Raw genomic sequence first — 19,956 nt, 5'->3', positions numbered from 1 at the left:
CCAAATAGGTACTTTAGACAGATTCTTGGAGCCTTGGGAGCTTTGTCGGATTTGGTAAAGTGAAAGTTATGTTCTTTTCAGAAGCAGCCTTCTGTGAAGGCTGTCTTGGGGTTGATGCAGAAATTGTGCAGAAAGGGTCAGGTAAAGTGAAGAATTTAAAGATCACAAACATTGGATGAGGAGTGGCTTTGGAATCAAGCTTCTTTCTCCTGGGTTCATCTCCATAAGGTTGTTTCTAAACACGTTCACCTCCGGTCCCAAGATGGTAGCTTGGATTTGTGAAGGGGCTGGGGCTTCAAAGTGGAATGGTCTCAGTTCAGCCCCACCTCTGCCCATCCGCTGGTCTACGGTGGATGTGGATCCAACCCAGCTCTATGACCCTCGAGTCCATGAGAATTACCAGTGCTATCCAACAGAAATAGAATGAGGGTCACAATTAGGATTCACCTTTGTAGGTTTTCTTTTTGGTGGTTTTCTGGTAGCCACGTTAAGCAAAGTAAAAAAGAAGCAAGTGAATTTAATTTCAATATTTTATCCAATCCAGTATGTCTCAATATATAGCCAAGAATGTTTTATTTAACACAGTATGTCCACACTATTATCATTTTAAAACGTCATCAGAATGAAACTGTTACAGAGCTATTTTACATTATTTTCCTTGTACCATGTCTCCGAAACCCCGTGTGCCTTCCACGCTTGCAGCCGGCCTCATTTTGAATCAGCCACGTTGCAGTTGCTCACTGACCACACACAGCTAATGGCTACCACATTAGGACAGCCCAGGGTGAAACCACAGTGCCAGGGCAGATCTCTCAAGCTCTTAAGCTTATCCTACTGGGATTACAAAATGTGCTTCACAGAGATCAAATGAGAGCACATGAAAATTGTTACATGGCTCAGCATCCTCCTTTTAAGTGTAACGAATGGAATGAGAGCACAGGATATTGAGTCATTCTGGTCTGCTGGATTGTTGTATTTCTTTCACTGGACCTCAGGATCATGAGGTGGGGAGTGACTTCACTTAATACCGTGTCTCCCGTGATAGCATGTAGGACCTGTATCATTTTCCTGGGGCTGCTGTAACCAAGTACCACAAACTGGATGGCTTAAAGAACAGAAAGTTATTTTCTCAAGAGTTCTGGAAGCCAGAAGATCAAGGTGACAACAGTGTTGGTCCTTCTGAGGGCTGTGAGGAAGAATCCGCTTCCAGGCTTCTCTCTTGCTCCGGGTGGTCTCTTGGCCATCTTTGTCATCCCTTGGCTGTCGAACCATCATCCCCATCTCTACCTTCGTCTTCACTTGGTGTTCTCCTCCTGTGCATGTCTGTGTCCACATTTCCCATTTTTATAAGAACAGTTGCATTGGATTAGGGGGCCCACCTTAATCCAGTATGATCTCATTTTAACCGAACTAATTACATTTGTAACTATTCTCTTCCCAAAATAAGGTCACATTTTGAGATACTGGGAGCTGAGACTTTAACATTTAAGTTTGGGGGAGGCACAGTTCAACGCATAACAGTAGGTGTTCAATAAGTTTCAGTCAGATATGGAAGTCAGTAATCCTTGAAGGTGAGGACCACCTTTTGTCCATGTGTGGGAGATCCCAAGAGTAGTACTCCATTCTGTCTGAAGACAATAAGCATGTCAGAAATCATATAAGGAAAACTGGTTAGTGAAGAGGATGAATGTTGCCAACGAGCAGGTACACAGCAAAAACACATCCTGTGCAATCACATTCGAAAACATTGTCAGGCTGCTCCTTGAAAACCTTTTGAATTAAGGTTCCTTGACTTCCATCAGCCTCAGTTTTCTTGGATATCTTGGAGTCGTTTGGGTAAATTAACTTGAACGTCCTATGTTGTACACAGAGTGATCACACAATTTATTTGGCCAGACTTCCATGCTGTTGATAGCTGCATAAAATTTCTTACCACTAAATAAAATTGTCTTCTGTATACAAATAAGGCAAACTTCTTCCATGTTTCTGAAAACCCACTGTCTTCCTTGAATCCACCTTGATGTTTTGCAAAACCTCTTTTTCTAAGTCAGTCTGGCCCTGTTCTAGTACAGACTATGTGACCCGCTCAGCTCAGCATTCAATCAAGAAGACATCCCTATGGACACCTGGGTGGCTCAGTTGGTTGAGCATCTGCCTTCAGCTCAGGTCATGTTTCCAGGATCCTGGGATCGAGTCAGACATTGGGCTTCCTGCTTAGCGGGGATTCTGCTTCTCACTCTGCTCGTGCTCACTGTCTCTGTCTTTGTCTGTCTCTCTCAAAAATTAATAAAATCTTTAAGAAGACATCCCTAATAAATCACACATCCTTAGGTATAGAATAAATAATATTTATGCACTGACCACATGTCTGTGAGGAATTCAAAGTTCTCCGGTCTCAAGTGGCACTTTGGCTGAGGACCATGGGCTCCAAGACCCCTGTATTAGGACAGGGCCAGTGAGTGGACATCACTAGTTCCATTCCCTCTGAACTTACTTAAAAACATAGTAATAACCCCAGTAATGCTGTGTTTATGCTAAGTTGAGTTGTATTGAACTTGTCAGGCCAATAAAGTTCTTTGTTCTAATGATAGTTTCAATTGCCCTACTGTCCACATTCAATTTTCCTATTCTTTGTGTAAAAGCTTATGAGATCAGGATGGAGAATACGTAGAAATCATCATGCCATCAAGCCTATTGATACAGCTTGATCTGTCAGGTTATATACATGGGAAACTTAAGAAGCAGCTTGGTACAATGAAAATATATCTAGGGGTCAAATACCAGCTAGAATGTCAAGGAGCTGTGTGAACTTGGGCATGGCATTGGTTACCTGTGCCTCAGCATTTCTCTTCTGTTAAATGAATATGAATGGGATCCACCCTACTTACATTCCAGTATGGTTTGTGAGGCTCAAACAGATCCTGTGTAAGCGCTCCCAGTAACCTTTACACCAGCTAAGGTATTGTGAGCATGGTGATAAGAAGGATGAGTCTTTGTCCTACCTGTTTACTTAAAAGGACCACCCATTGCCTCTGTTTATTTCCTCTGTTTCAAACATTTGAGTTGCTTAAAGTGAAAAGATAATGCCAAGAGTCTATTTCAAATGCTCAGTTTCTTTTCTATTATTCCCTTTCCCCTTCCTTCCCTTGACTAGCTTCAGCCTGGTTTGTATCATCATTGCATTTACTCCATGATTTAACCAAAACATTTTATGAGCATTCACTCCCTGCATGGCATTCTGACAGTGCTGGGAATATGGTTCTCACTAAAACAGACCTGGGTCTCTTCCCTCAAGGGCTTTACAGTCCATTAGCCTCCAGGTCCGTATCTCAGTCCTGTATTTTGTGGGTCCTGCGGCTCTGAAAATAGCCACCGTACTTTCTTTTGCTCCTTTTTCATTGATTCTGCCACTCCAGGTATGAGGTATGTCCTCCTACTGTATCAATGCAACTGGCTTTCCACATAGTGTTTTGCAAACTTGTTTGACACCACCTGTTTATTTCCTGCTCACCTTCAACTCTCAGTTTAGACATCTGTTCTTCCGGAAAGCCTTTCTGGATAGACCATCGGGGATAGGAGAAACCCTATAGCACCTTGCGTTTATCTCCTTATGGCACATATCCCACTGCACTGCAAACTCCTGGGCTATCCTGTGTGCCCTGACAGCCAGTGGCTAGAGAGGGACCTGGACTGCGTCTATCCTTGTCACCACTGTAGCCCTTGAACCTAGCACAGGATCTGCCACCCAGAAGATGCCCAATACCTAGCAGCTGAAACAATTGCCTGACTGGGACGCTCTTGCCTATTTGAATTGTTCATCGCCCTTGCTTTCTGGCAGTCTTTCCTAATTTCATTTCTTCCAAGTCCAAGTATAATTCATTTTATGACAGCCTTTTTTTCCAGTTGGCAAACTATTAGAGGCTAAAACTTATGCAATATACCATGAAAGACAAGGTCATATTTTATCATCTTTGCCTGTTGCTGTAACCAGATTAGACATCTTTCTACAAGTGAGGTGAATGCAAGCCAACAGATATTTATCATGTCAAACACCTGATTACAAAATATGGAAGACAAAGAGAGAAGCATCAAAGATGTACCCGACAGGTACCTGCCCTGAAGGAGTTTATAATCTTATGAGAGGCCAGTGATATTCATATGAGGAAATCAGGTAATTAGAATACATTCAAGTGCTCAAGTCTGTAAATTTGTTACAGACCATGTGCGGGTGGTAGGTACTTTCTGTGTCTTAACTGTGCCCTGTGTCTTCAAGGTCATGGGCTTGTATCTGCTATGCTGAGGCATCCAGCTTTGAGGAGGACTAAAGAAGTGGAAATGTTGGATGCCTGGGTGGCTCAGTTGGTTAGGTGACTGTTTTCGGCTCAGGTCATGATCCTGGAGTCCCAGGATTGAGTCCCACATTGGGCTCCCAGCTCCATGGGGAGTCTGATTCTCCTTCTGATCTTCTCCCCTCTCATGCTCTCTCTCTCTCTCTCTTTCTCTCAAATAAAATAAATAAAATCTTAAAAAAAAAAAAAGAAGTGGAAATGTTGAGTAGTAGCACGGGAACGTAAACTTTTCTGATGGATGGAAAACTTAGTTTTCATAACGTGGTACAAAAGGAAACAATTCTGAATTCATCCGTGTGCAAGACAATGGTACCTTCTCCTCCGATGTGTTTCTATCTAGAATGCTTACTTTGCTCATTGCCCAAATAGTTCATGATCTGTAACACCAGCCCAATAAGGAAGGGTATATGATTCTCTTTCTAGCGGTGTGACTTAATGCTCCCAATTTTCTAAATCTAGTGGCAGACCCCCAGTGACATTCATGGTACTGTGCTTTCCTCAGCCACATCCGTGGTGAGGCTCATACCTCTCTAAGCTGCTTGGTGCTGTCTGATTGTCTCTTACAAAGACAATTGCCTCACGCCAGATTTCTCAATTTTCCATTTTAGAAGCAGGCGGAGGATCCTTTGGATAACTATGATGATGGAATAGCTAACAGTGATATCATCCCAAATCATATCTGCAGGGTACCTGGAAGCAAGCTGTTTAAGGGAACAAAATTCATCCTTTCCTTTTTGTGGATTAGGCTGACGGTAGTGGTATTCGCAATGGTGCAAGTCATTGAAATTCACCTTGGATATGAAGTTGACACTGATATTACCCTGGTGGTGGTGGTGAGTGGTGATGGCCGTGAGAACTTTTTCCCCTTCTTCAGAAAGTAGCTAGCTGGCAGAGGACATGGAGTGTGAAAGTTAAAGTCTGCTCCAGATTGATGCTTTCCTCCATACCCAGGAGGTAAAGAATCCCTACTGAATTATAATTGAAAATGCATTTGCCTGTTCATTTCCTTATGAAAACAGTCTTCGCTAATACTTATTTGCTTGGTCAGTTTTCTACTTGTTCATCTACCCTTCTGTCTGTGTCACTCTATTTGTGACAGGGGTGGGCAGCTCCAGCTGTCACTCAGGGTCGATGGCAGTGGCGACCTTGCCACGGCATCGATAGCAAAGGACTCACAACAGCTGGACTTGGGCTACCCTAAGTTCTCATTGTGTTTGCAGCAGCGTAAAACTGTGGTCCTACAATGTCAATTTCTTAACTTCGACGCTGTGCTATAGTTATGCACGACCTTACCATTGAGGGAAACTGAGTAAAGGGTACACAGGAGCTTCCTCTAATTTTTTTTTTTCAACTTCCTGCTTGGAGTTCAGAATTGGATTGGTACAAATAGGAGTTTCATCATACACTATTGGAGTGACCTCAGATTATTTGCTTAACCTGATTTTCAAAGCCACCCATCTGTACAAGGAAGATGAAGATCGTGACTACATCATGGGGCTGTGGGTTGCATTGAGGGAATTATATTTATAGAACGTTTAGGGCAGTGGCAATCACATAGTATGAGCCCTTCTAATTGTATTATTGTTTTTATCAATCACGTTATAATTGCCATTATCATAATTAACCTTATCAGTACTCCCTTGGATTCTGAATCTTGGGAGAGCAGGAAAAAAGATCCTATGCCTATCTGGGAGACTCTTACTTAGGCTAGAATACTTCCAGGATTTTCCAGAAAATCCCAGAAAATATTTTGTGATTCAGTAGTTCCAACTTAGTCCTTTCAAGTATCATTCATCTTAGCCAACAAAGAGATTAAGCATAGCATATTTGAAAGTACCTCAACTTTGGAGACCTGGATTTGATGTCTGTATTGAACATGTACTAGCTTCAAAACCTTGTGCTTTCTTATCTGTGAAATGGGTGTGGTAAAAACAAGTTTACTGCAAATATACTTCCTGTTGAGATAAAGTTAAATTATATATCGTGAATAGCATTGCCCAGTGCTCAGAAAGAACTCAGTGAATACCGGCTGCTCTGTCTATTACTTTTTTAATTAGTGATTGGAAATAATAATTAGCCATTCACAGCTATTTCACATACAGACAGGTGAACCCCAGGTTGCCTAACCGCCCAACAAGAAGTTCTTCAGTACAATGTTGGGATATCCCAGTGGAGACCTTTTTTTTAACAGTGCGGAGCAACATTTAATGATTTGACCTTGTTTTTCAGTGCCCTGTGTTGCTGGCTGAGTTGGATCATGTCTCAGTGCTAGTAAGGCTAAAAGACAAAAGGACTAGCTTGGGAATTCATTTTGCATTCAACAGAACTTCTGAATATGTACATGTACACGCCACTGTTTGAAGTGCTGGAGAAACAGTGATGAGAAAAACAGATAAGGTTCCTGTCCTCATAGAGTTTATAGTCTCCTTGGAGACAGACCCAAAAACCATATAAGATAAAATACATAGAATGTCAAAATCAAAATGTATAGAGTTTCAAACTTGGACAAGGGTTTGAAGGGACAAGCCAGGGTCCTCCGAGAACCCGGGGCGATGGCGAGCGAGATGAGAAAACCTATCTTTTTAAGTGCCTGGTGCTGTTGGTTGGGGTCCTCACTTGCTTCAGAGGCTGCTAATTTTTTAAGAGACAAGCACATTTCCCTTTGGAAATATCACCTCACGAGCAACCATATCAAGGCTCCTGCCTTACACTAAGTGCCATAAATATTTGATCGTCGCTAACTTTTAAGGAGTTGAGAAAAACAACCTCTACATTGCCTTCTGTGACTCCAAATGGAAACTCAGGATGGAACATTTTGCAAACACGACACCTCGTCATTGCAAGCCTGCCGCCCACTCGGCTGGTTTGTGGGGCTGGTGTTTGTCAGCCACAGAAAGATGGCTTCTGGCCTCTTTCTCTTGCTTCCCTGTTGAGACCAGGGAAGTGAAATGAAACAAATTGCTTTCACTTGAATCTGTGACATGGATTCGGGTTATCTTTGTTGTTTGTTTGTTTTTGTGAGTTATGGCCTCAGAGCAATCTCAGGGTTCTTTTTTCAAGAAATGCTGCTCGGTAAGCTGGTGTAGTTAGGCAAACCAAGGTTTGTGTGTTACCTAATGGAGGTCAGATTCAAACCCATCTCCCAACTATTTTAGAAAATAGAGCTTAAGTGTCTCAGAGATTTGGCCAACTATCCCTTTCCAGTTGTGTGAGTATGAGGAAGTAACTCCAGCTCCCTTAGAAAGGGAATAATGGTACTGGGTTCTTGTTAGAAGAGGTAATGTAAGCAAAGCTCCTTTGTTAAGTTTTATATCCTCAGAGCTTAGAACAATGACTGGTAAATAGTTAATGCTCAAGAAAAGTTTTCTTATTATCACCATCATCATCATCATCATCATCTCCATCTCCATCATCACCATCACCACCCCCATCCCCATCATCATTATCATTATCATCATCTTCATCTTCTCCATCTTCATCATCACCAGTACCACCACCATCATCATCATCATCATCTCCATCTTCATCTTCATCACCACCACCACCACCATCATCATCTCCATCTTTATCATCACCATCACCACCACCACCACCATCATCATCTTCTCCATCTTCATCATCACCACTACCACCACCACCATCATCATCATCATCTTCATCTTCACTTCAGTATAGATTCAGTGGCAGGAATTCTTCGGCAAGACCATATAAGGTTCAAATTTTGGTTCTGCTACTTAACGAATGCATTCGATTCCATAGTGGGAGATATTTTTCACTTGTTTGGAGACCCAGTTCTCTTATCTTTAAAGAGGACCTTACCAGCTAGCAAAAGGGGCTGATTGTGAGGATTGAAGTGTCTAGCACAGCACCTGGCCCCTTGGGGGTGAGGACCTGACATACTTCGTCATGTGCACTCCAGACAGTATATTTGGCTGGATAGAAGGAGGGCAGATTTCATCCCCACAATAGGAAATGTACTCATGGCACTTTTTAGATTATAAAACAGAGTCCTGTAGATTTTCCCCCTAAAGTATTACAAGAGCCTCATTGGGGAGAAGAATGCATATTATTTATATTTATGAATAAGGAAACTGAGGCACATGAAGGTTGAATGATTTGCCAACAATCCTACCGTTATACTCCTGACTTCTGATCATTTGATGTTGACTCTACAGCCACCGTTCTAGTAAAAGGTTAAATGGTAACACACGCTGGAAATTACTAGCATGGTGTTTTTAATTTTACGTATTTTACGGCAATCCATAAAAGATTTTACATCACAACCCAATTCACCCACATAAAAGTTTCATGAAACAATACTAACTCTTATCATTTTATTCTATTCTGTTCTTTTCCAGCGTGGTGTAGTTTATTTCATTTAAAGAATGTTGGTGTGATAACTCCCTACATGGATTTTATAGCCCAAGGGATCACACCTATGATCTGAAAAATGCAGAACACTTTCCCCTAGGGTAGCAGAATGACCCATGGCAGCTCTACACAGCGTCCACGCCCAGATCCCACCCTCTGAGCTCTGAAGGCAGTAGGTCTGGGATAGAGTCCTGGAGTCTAATTTTTTTCTTTTTTTCTTTTTTTTTTTAATAAGAATACCCGCCAAGAGACTCCGATTGTCCACTGGCTAAGGACTGGTGTCTGATTGCATCTCCCTGGTTGTTCCTACCTGAGATGCTCCTCTCTATTTAGTGATTTGTTGGTTGATTTTTTTAGCATTTCCTCCATCACTCTGTGGTTACACAGCTCTGGGGGGGAGGGGGAGGGCAGCATGTCCCTGTAAGGAACCCTCACAGGCTGCTTATTTTAATTCTGCATCAGAGGTGTCCCAGGAGTGTGATTAGAAATGGAAATGGAAGGATGGCACAGATACTGTTGATCCAGATTTTCTTTCCAACCCTGAGGAGCTGGGAATTAAAAAAAAAAAAATCACCCAGGGGCTACCTGAGCTAGTGACAGGCCAGCGGGAAGGTTGAATTCTTCCAGACAGCCTCTCCCGCCCTCCCCCCCTCCTCTGTTACACAATTTAATTACACGTTTAATCACTTCAGAAACCCCATCCATTCCCTCCAGTGTAGCGAGATCTCTCCTCTTCTTAGCAAGGTGTCTTGGTGATAAGCAGCTGTCCACGGGAAGGGTGGGTGGGACTCCTGAAACTCTCCCTCCGCAAGCAGGAAAGACATGGCCAAATAAATCTGAAACTGCTTTGACATTTCACTCTGGTTGTTGTAGTTTTAATAATAAAGGAAGAACAAAATATTTGTAGCTTTAAATGAAGAGGCAGCATTTGGCATTGAAATCACTGGGGATTTTTTTGTACGCAGTTTTGTTTTTGCTGGTTTGAAAGGGAAGAAAAAAACGACCTAAGAGGAGAAAAAGTTCAGGAAGAGGAGAAAACAAGACCCCGAACTTATCCTTCATAGCATTGATCACCATGACCATTTGGGGATCATCTGTGGGTTCCTTTCTTGAGAGTCTGCCTTCCCTCTTGACTACATAGTCCATAGGGACAAAGGTGGTCTCGAGTTTTACGTCATCACGTGATGAATGAATCTGTTTATATAGCACATACTATAAGCCAAGCCCTGTGTGTGTGTATTTTGTTACGATTTGGTTTTTATTTTGATCCTTAACAATCACACTGTGAAGACACTCATCATTATCCCGACTAAGCAGAAACAACAACTGAAGCCCAGAGCATTGCACCTACTTGTCTAAGGTCACACAGCACGTCTACAAAGGAGCTGGGCTTCCGAATCTTCCAAACCATCGTCAGTTAACAGTATTTTAAGATCAATTTACAATTAACCACGCAGCTTTGTTATAAATTCATTCCCTCTCTTCTCAGGGCATTGCTTTAAATTTTCCTGTCCCCATCCCCTCTGTCTCTAAGCTCCTTCTTCATCCTGCCAGTCTCTTCCCCTGCTACCCTTGGCACACCCTCCCCCCACCCCCTCTCAAAAATATAAAACAAAATAGGATAGTAAGCAAGCTCCCCGGTGGATTTCATAACTTTGCATACCATATATTTAGTTTAGTAATGAAAAATTCCAGCTCCAGGCGATGCATAGGATAGCATTTCTAATGTTTTTTAAACAGCTATTAATGTAGGCAAGCGCTGTGTGGCTGTGTGTGTGCGTGCATGTGTGTGTGTGTGCGCGTGTGTATGTGTGTGTGTGTGTGTGTGTTTTCTGCCTCCTCTATATAATCATCTGCTCAGTGTGCACCCTGAAACTGAGAACAGGAGCCAGAGGAGGGGCGAGCCGTGATTGATGGGCCAGGCCTCGCTGGCGGAAAGAGTCCCATCTGGGGTTGGTTTTGGGAGCAGTCAGATGTTGAGGGGGAGGTCAGCCAGGCAGCCCCGGCTCCCCTCCTTCAACATCCAGCCATCCACACGTTGCACAGAGCGCACACCCTCGCTCGTAACTGAGGCTTGCTTTGGGCAGATGCTTTGTGGTGTGGGGTTAGAACAGCTGCTAAGTTTATGGAGGAGAAAGGAAGCAGGATGGTGCAGCAGGTATTTTTCCTGATTTTATATTTCACTCGAAATTGTGATTTGAATGAAGCTGAAGTCTTGCCTTGTGTTAAGTCTCGGTTGCTCTCTGCGATCCGTACTCTGCTCCTTGAATCCTGCGTGGGGTGGCAGGGGGGAGGGGGATTTCAGCCAAGTGTGTGTGTGTGTGTGTGTGTGTGTGAGAGAGAGAGAGAGAGAGAGAGAGAGAGCGCTTTCTGCTTGATGCGTCTAACTGAGCTGGTCTTAGAACCAGCAGGTTAATGGTGTAATTTTGCATTTTCTTCTTTGTCTCAGTGCCCCCAGGGGCATGATACAGCTTAGCTCTTTTCAGCCAGGCGCTGGAGGCTTTCTCTGAATATGCGCAATTTCTTGCCAGAGAAGTAGAAGGGACCTGGCTACAAAACTAAAGTAAAACAGTCAGCAAGAGGGGAAACTGCAGGCAACCAAGAAGGGAGGCTTGCTTCCGGGAGTCCGGGTTGGCGGGGGTCCCTCCGGGAGTGGCTGCTTTTCTTGGCTGTGTGGACAGATACCATCAGTGGTTTATTCGGGCCGGACAATTCCTGTGCATGTCTTCATTAGAAGGACTGTGTTCAGGCCAGAAGGGGTTTTTCCAGGCAAGAAATGGACTGGGTGGTGGAGAGGTGGGTGGGGGGGAGGCAAATCAATTCCAGAACCGAAAGGGGAAAGGATAATTCAAGAAGTTGGACTATCACAGCTGGGGAGACACATGCTCCTACAGAGGGAAATAGACTTCATTATTTTAAAGCCCACCTTGGCAGCTCTGAAAGCAGGCACTTCCCCCTCTCACGAAAAGTCAGGCAGTTACATGGAAAAGAACATCCCCGCTTCGCGCTCTGCCACGTAAAGGCTATTTATCGGTTGAAATGTGGTTTGCATTAGATTTGGGGCCAAAATATTTTGCAAAGTCTGGTGGGCTGCCACCCCTTTGTTCTGTTATTACTCTCTAAAAACAGCTTTATTAAACCACTTGGGGCAGTGAATCAGGTGAAGGGAGATGTCTGGGGGGTCGTGTGTGGGAGGGGGAGCTCTCATTTTCTCTCTGACTCCTGTCTCCTGAGCCCACCTCGGAGAGAAAATTAAAGGTGCTGGATGTTTCAGTGACCGAAGCAATCCCCCCCGTGTTTGAAGACCGCCTCTCTGAATGTCTGCCTGCAGTAGAGTCGGCACACTGTGCTAATAGTCAGATTACGGTGTTTGTCTTAAAATAGCAATAATATCCTGGCTATTTCATGCTTCAGTAAAATATTTAAATTGAAATGGCATTTTTTTTTTTTTTTTTTTTTTTTTTTTTTGCTTTGGTGACTCAGACTTGGTTGCATTTTAATAATGCTCTTGCTCTCAGTAACTGGAGTACTAAAGCCACCCATGGGGGCATCTTGCGGAACGATGGGGTCCCATATCTTCTGGCTGTTGTTGAGTTTCTGCTCTGACTGAGGCTTGCGGCATGAGGACAGGGAAGTTCCCTCTACGTTCCTAGTAACTATTGTCTATTGCAAGTCTCTATCCCTTTCTACAGGAGCAAGGGCGGACGTGAAAACCTAAGGTCTTAAGTTTTTTCAAAAATATATTTTGTGTATTTATCAGCAACCCAGGAAAGTTCAGGCACTGAACATCTGATGTTAGGTTTGGAAATCTCTTGCAGCACTTGCTGGATGATGTGGGGGTTCTGTGCAAAGCAGAATCACCCTCCCCACCACCTCGGGACACCCACAAGCACCCTGACTCAGTACATATCAGGATCTCTGTGATCATCTCACTTATTTAGGGAAAGGTGGGGGTTTGGCATTGGAGTAGAAGAAAGAAGGAGCTTCTACAAATGAGGGAATGTCTAGCCGGAATGCTCCAAATAATTTTTGTCTGCCACTGTCACCTACGTGAAGTTGGCTTCAGCTTTCAACCAGGATCCTGGTCACGTGCCCAAGATCTTCCTTGACCTGGAGTGCCAAAGGTGCCCTTAATGTGAATGTATTTTTCCGGAAAACACACTTCAGCCAAGCTAAGAACCCAGGAACATCACTAGGGCAGAAACAAAGACATCTCTGAAGTATTCTGAAGGTGAAAAAGAATTCTGTAGGAAGTACAATGATCTTAATTAAATATTAGCCGTAATTAGCCCAAAGTGCAAATGTTGAGAATATTAATTAAGGTCTCTCTGGAACAGCTATCAGTGTTAGTAAGTAACTGCGGGGGGTCCCACTAACATCTGTTTGAGGACTTCAGAGCAGGAGTGCCGTGCAAAGCCCCGTGGACTTGAACCCTACCTGCGGGCTCCTTGATGACCACGCACACAGTCCCTAGAGCTTGGTGCATTGGGTTTGCCAAAACGGCACAAGCCTTGATAGAGGTTGGCGCTGTGTCCCCAGTTGGCCCTTGCCTTTCCTGGGATCGCCTCAGAACGTTGTGAAGCTAGACCCTGGCCTTGAGGTGGCACAGATTTTCCAGGCTGCTGCTCTAACACGCACCAGAGGTCCGTCTAGCTAGCGGAACACTGGTACTTCTGCATCAAGTACCCCAACACCTGACTCCCCGTGGGGTGTACCCTCGCCTGGTGGGTAGCAGGTCTTGAGGCCATGGTGTAGGAATGACCAAAAGAGGTTTGTTTACTTCAAAATGGGAACAAATCTTTCTACCAGGAGATAATAGTCTTCCGAGGTCTGAGACACCTGGGGATCCAGTAGGCTTCTGGCTTCCCTAGGAGCCACTTGTGGTGGTGACCTTGCACAATGATTTCCTAGTTCTGGACTGCAGTCTCCCTCCCAGCCAAGGAACAGGGGTGAAAGAGGCAATGCATGCAAACCAGGGATCCTAGGTCTCGGTGAGATTAACATGGGGGGCTGGGTAATCCTTTGTGGGGGGCACCATTCCATGCATGGTAGGGTGGTTAGCACCACCATCCCTGGCTTCTCTCTACTCGATGTGAGCAGCAACCCTTTCCTCCCACTGGGAACAACCAAAAGTGTCTGCACACTTTGTCAGATGTCCCCGGGGGAGCAGTCGCCCTGTGTAAGAAGTACTGACGCCAAGCCTGGCACAATGCCTGGCGCCTTCTAGGCCTGAGAAGAAAGCGGCACCCCTCAGCCTGCTTCTGAGCACTGGGGAGAAGGGATCCCTTTCACATGAGCACAGAAGCCTGAGGCCATCATGGGTCTTCCCCTCAGCAGCCCACTGTGCTGAGTCCGAAGCCCGTGTGTGCTCATGAGTGCGTATAGCACAGAGGTGCGAAGATGGAAAGCACATTCTGAAGAAGATGTCTCCATTGGGCACCATCCTTGGCACCAGCCGTCCACAACTCTGGCTGAGCTTCCGTCCTTGGTTTAGGGAGAATGCACCTCCCTTTCTCTCTCTTCTGATTTTCCTGCCAACTTTATTTCCTGCCCAAACTTAGCATTACTTCCGTAATGGTGGCTTCTTACTTGATGTCCCCATATTTAGTGATAACTTTGCCACCTTGATTTAAAAACTTATTTGGCAAGGGCCAAAATGGTTAAACAGTTCAGATTTTGTGGCTCTCTCACAACTACCCAACTCTGTCATGATAGCATGATGAGCATGGCTGTGTCTCGATAAAACTTTATTTACAAAACAACCAGTGGGCCACATTTGTCCCGTGGGTCATTTGCCAATCCCTCTCATTCCCCCCCCCACCCTGCCACCCTATGTCCTATTGCCAGGTTAAGCTTCTCAGAGCCCAGAGTTCATTATTCGAGCATGTATTCACTTACAAGTACTGATAAATGCCAACTTTGCAGCTAGCATGCCGTGGCACACTGGAAATGGAATGGAGAATGTAACACAGCCCCCAGCCCTGAGGACTCTCCCAGACAAATAAGCAGGCAGTGGCAGCACTAGGAATTATGTGAGATGTGACCACAAGCCACAATGGAACATAGAGGACACACCGCTGAAGTAGGCTCAGTGTCAAGGAAGGCTTGCTGGAGAACTTGGCCTGGAACCTGAAAGGACAGTCAAGACTAGCCAGGCAAGGGAGTCCGGAGGGTTTTCCAAGCAGAGGGGCAGTGAATGGGCGGACTTGACGGGTGTGGAGAGTGTGGAGTGACTGTTGGCTTCCTGAGGGGAGGCCTTTCTCCATCTGAGGCGGAGAGCGCTCAGATCCCAACAGAAAGCCCTTGCAGTTTCCTGGGAACCTGTAGGCACAGGTTAGTCTTCCTGACAATGCTCTGCTGTGTGGAAAGGCCACATGGGCCTCTATGTCCCCCTCAGAGTGTTTTCTGCTGGAGGCAGGGGAGGGAAAGCTCTCTCTTTGTGTGAACATATCTCTGCTATTGCTTATGGGTCATTTTCTGCTTCCCTTTGGGGCCACACCTGGAGTTTTCACAAGCCTGACTTACAGTTAAAAGAAACACCAGATCGGAGGTCGGGGGGCACTGAAATGGACCTTTGGGCAGAAGGAGAATCTGGCAAAATGAATTTCCCTTTGAGGGTTCTCAAGGTCCCAGAGTTTCTGGGACTTCTCATCAGCCAGAAAAAAAGTGGCTCCATGTGGAATTTGTGTACCGAGGCCTATGTTCCCTGAGCAGCTCTGTAGAAGAGAAGGATGCTAGTTGGCTTATAAATGGAGAGAGGACGTTTCTAGTCTTATGAGTCCAGACTCTTTGGGTTGTAAGTAACAGAAAATAAAACCATCTGACACAAACTGAGGCATTTACCAATTCATGTCACTAAAGCAAACAGTGGTGTTATTAACTGCAGATAAGGTTGGACCCAAGGCTTCACGTGATGTCACCGGGACTCCATTGACCTGTTTCTCAATTTCTGGGCTCCGTTTCCCTCTGGGTGGGCTTCTACTTTAGGTGGTTCCTTTTCAAGTGGCAGTTGTGGGCAGCCCTGGGGCTGTGTTATTTTTACAGCAGCCAGTCCCAGAGGAAAGAGAACCTCTTCCCCAAACCCCTGGGAGGTTCCTGGATTCAGCCTCCTTGGTGTTGCTAGAGGTCAACTCACTAGATGGGCATGAAACCATGTCCCTGTGACTGTGACCATGAAACCCTCTGATGAGCCAGGGTCACATGTCTGGAGGTAAGTTGAGGCAGGGCTCAGCCCCCATCTGTACTCTGTGGGCTGAGAGGGGATGCGTCTCCTAACAGGAAACCGGGTGTTATTCTTGATGGAAAGACCGATGCTCACGAAGCAGCAATGGCAAGGCGGCTTCCCGGGATGGTCGGGGTTAACGCTCCACGTGCAGGGATCCAACGAGGGCTCCGAGAGACCCTGCACAGCCCCAAACGCCAGGAAAAGACGTTAGGCAGAAAGCAAGCAATAGCGGCACATTTCTGCTTTCCCAGTGGCACAGACATTTGGAGACATTCGTCTGGGGGAGGAAAGGGCGTGATGGGAATGTTTTCACTTGTAAAATGTTTTAAACTTATCCTAAGCTTAGTTCTCTCCGAAGTGTCATCTTTAACATTCTAATTAAGGTCCCCTCTAAACAAATGCACAAACTCTGTGTGCGGCTCCGAGAATAAACTTTTTTTTTTTTTTTTTTGGTCCCTTCTCTGTCATAATGTTTTCACTGCACTCAAGTTGCTTTAGCTGGAGAGGCTCTCCAATGTTGGTGGTGGGGACTAAGGAGATGTGAGCAATCCTGACATTCTTGCCCTGGTATCATTCTATGAGGGCTGAAGTCACATCTAATTGACCACAGACAATGGGAGAGGCAGCTATCTGCTATGCTTAATTGCTAAGCTTCTCTCTCTCTCTCTCTGAATGTGCAATCCCATCTCTTGAGATCATGAAAAAATTGGACCTCTGGGTTGCAGTTTCTGGTGCAGTGTGCATGTGTGTGCATGTGTGTGCCTGTGTGCGCGTGCGTGTGTGTGTATGTGTGTGCAGGGTAGTACAGTTATGAGGGTCTGGGTAGGAGTAGAGAGAGAGAGAAGCTTCCTGAAATGGAATCATTTGAATTCAGGTTTTTTTTTTTTTTTTAAATTCTTTTGACTTAACTGTAATGATCACGCTGCATGTTTTGCCTAGATTGGAAGGGTGAATTGTTATATAATACTCTGTGCTTATAAAAAAAATAAAGCAGGGAGCAGGGGGAGGCATTGACTAATGAGGTTGATGCAAGTCCAGCATTTTATAAAGATACTTAAAATGGTGAACACAGTATCACAGAGTGCCATCTTTGTCCAAATTAGGTCTTGAATTTCCATTGGATGCTTTGTATTGGTACTGAGAACATCACACACACACACACACACACACACACACACACACACACACAGTGACCATTAAAAGGACCCTCCCCATCCCATTATGTGAGCCAAGTCACATAAAACTTTGATTAAATTCAAATGCTTAGATGAATTGTCTCTCCTCTCAAGAACACACACGTTCAATTTAATCTCTCTTGGCATTTTAAGTATCAAATCAAGGCGCTGCTGTCACTGGAGACAACTACATGCTCGCATGTTCCAAAATGGGAATGAAATAAGGAGGATCTGCCAGAAAAATGTGATGGGGCAGAGTACAGACCCTCCGTCTTTGAGTACGGGGCTGGGAGATAGGGGGAAGTGACTGCACCTTGCTGAGCCTCGATGTCTGCATCCGCGCAATGGGGTCATGTCTGTGTACATGCTGAGCACCATTTCCTTATGGAGTCTGGCGGAGATGGAGGGGAATGCATCCACCTCGGGCTCTGGGCACCGTGCCGGCTCCTGCAGACTGTTGCGGGGAGCACTAGTCTTCGGGCCCCAGGGAAGGGTTCTGTCTGGTGCCCTCTCACGGTGTTCTCATCCTCTCTCCCCCTTTCTGATTCTTTTTAGGGTAATCAGGAAGCAGCAGCTGCCCCGGACACAATGGCTCAGCCTTACGCTTCAGCCCAGTTTGCTCCCCCTCAGAACGGCATCCCGGCGGAATACACGGCCCCTCACCCCCACCCCGCGCCAGAGTACACGGGCCAGACCACCGTCCCCGAGCACACGTTAAACCTGTACCCTCCCGCCCAGACGCACTCGGAGCAGAGCGCAGCGGACACCAGCGCGCAGACCGTGTCGGGCACCGCCACAGTAAGTGGGCGCGGGTCCTCGGGCGGCCGAGCGGGTGGGGGTGATGGCAGGGCGCGCCCCATCCGACGGGGTCTCCTGCCCCCAAGCAGCCCCTGAAGGCGGCGCTGTCGCAGCAGCTTGCAAAACTCACCTGTCTAGAGGCCTTCTCTCCTATTACTTACTTAAATCAACACATTCTTCCTTAACTGCCTTTATTCATAAAGGGGAGCTGTCATCTCAGTTCTGTTCCTGCTGCCTTTTCTGGAATTAGGTCCTCTTAGAAGCATCACACACTTCGTAATTTTAACAGCTTTATGGAGATATAATTTGTGTACCAGAAATTCACCCATTTTTGGTGTACCGTTCATTGATTTCTAATATATTTGCAGAGTTGTGCCACCGGTGGCGCAGTCTAATCTTGGACTATTGCCATCACCCAGGAAGAGACCTCAGGCCCCTTCGCAGCTTCTCCCCACCCCCGCCCCCTCTTCTCTGCCTTCCTCATGCCTTTAACATTTCCCTGTGTTGTTCTGTGTTTGGTGCGAGCCATAGGGTGGGGGAGGCCTGGGCCACAAAGGGGCCGCCGGGGAGAATTTTCCATGGTCATAGAATGTTCTGTATTTCGAGGGTGGCTGTTTAGTTTCTGCACCGAAAAGAGTTTATTTTATTGCATGTGAATGTATTCAGTGGATTAAAAATAAGCAAACAAACAAAAAGGAAACATTTTATCACCACCGTAAATTAAAAACTAGCATTGTTGGCTATTAATCAAAGATAAGCCTTAGCAAAAATAGTTATTAAAATTAAACACTTGTTCGTGTGCACGTGACCTAAAATAACCATGCACATCACAAGATGTATATGTTCATTTGAGAAACCTTGTTCTATGGGATTCCTTGTTCCGTGGGAAGCCTGGGCACGCCAAGCTGCTAGTCTAGAACATTTTGTAGGTAGAAGGCAACTGTACCTTTTTCTTCTGCTCCAAGGCCTCTGGGAAACCAGTATTTGTGAGGGAATTTCTTGGTTTGTAGCAGGAGATTATTTCTTGGCCCTCAAAGTAACCATTTACTACTTTGCTACCTGGTACTTCATTTCAAGGTCAAATACGGAGAGTTTTGAAAAATAGTATACATTCTAACATGGTCTATTGCCTATCTCACCTTTTTTATTGTGTTAAATACATATATGACATGAAACTTACCATTTTAACGATTTTAATGCATCTAATTCGTGGGGTTGACAACATTCACAGTTCAGTGCAACCGTCAGCGTATCTAGTTCCAGAACATTTTCATCACCCCAGAAGGAAACCCCAACCCATTACGGAGACACAGCCATTCCCACAAATGGGTGGATGGATGGATTTTCAGTCTCTATGGATTTGCCCATTCTAGATATTTCATAAAAATGGAATCATACAACATATGACCTTTTGGTTCTGGCTTCTCTCTCTTAATAGGATGCTTTCAGGGTTTATCCCCACTGTAGTGTGTGTGAGTACTTTGTTCCTTTTTATGACTGAGTACTACTCCATCGTACGGCTGTGTCCCTTTTGTTCGTCCATCCATTCACTGATGGGCATTTGAGTTGTTTCCATCTTTGGGTTTTTGTGAATAGCGCTGCTATTGCCTGTGTATATCCAGCTGTTCCGACTCAGGGACGAGTTTATTATATGGGTTTGCTGGTCTAGCAGGTGTCTGTGACTGGCTGTGTAAACTACCAGCTTGGTGTTTATTTGTTTTTGGTTATTTTGTGACAGTCAGTATTGGCAGGGCTTCAGAAGGTTTTTAGGACTGAAAAAGGATGTAATAATGTCCACTCAGACATTATCTATTAAGCCTCAGTATGTGCCAACTATATTAACCTGCTCTGGAAGAGTGATTTACTTGTGCATGTTTTTAAGCCTCTACTGTGACCAGGAGTCATACCAGGTGATGTGGCTGAACCGAGCAGAAATGATCCTTTCCTTTTATAACGTAGTGTGAGAGTCATAGAGTGAGCTTGTGTCAGTCAAACAGCTGTATAAACACAGATTGTGATTCGTGCTCTTGAGGAAAAG

The 19,956-nt window shown here is 45.1% G+C and overlaps 1 protein-coding gene across 16 annotated transcripts in view; it reads left to right on the top strand.

The window, feature by feature from the left end:
- The window catches only part of RBFOX1 (RNA binding fox-1 homolog 1), an 861,682-nt gene that overhangs the window by 673,345 nt on the left and 168,381 nt on the right, over window positions 1-19,956 (top strand). For all 16 annotated transcript variants that reach the window (XM_080830139.1, XM_080830147.1, XM_080830141.1 and 13 more), the window contains one exon: window positions 17,676-17,918. In XM_080830139.1, the coding sequence (XP_080686265.1) occupies window positions 17,676-17,918 (243 nt within the window). The remainder of the gene's footprint in view (window positions 1-17,675; window positions 17,919-19,956) is intronic.

The sequence above is a fragment of the Martes martes genome, assembly GCF_963455335.1.
Source record: "Martes martes genome assembly, chromosome: 18".
NCBI classification, from domain to species: Eukaryota; Metazoa; Chordata; class Mammalia; order Carnivora; family Mustelidae; genus Martes; species Martes martes.
This window is presented reverse-complemented; position numbering and strand designations above follow the sequence as displayed.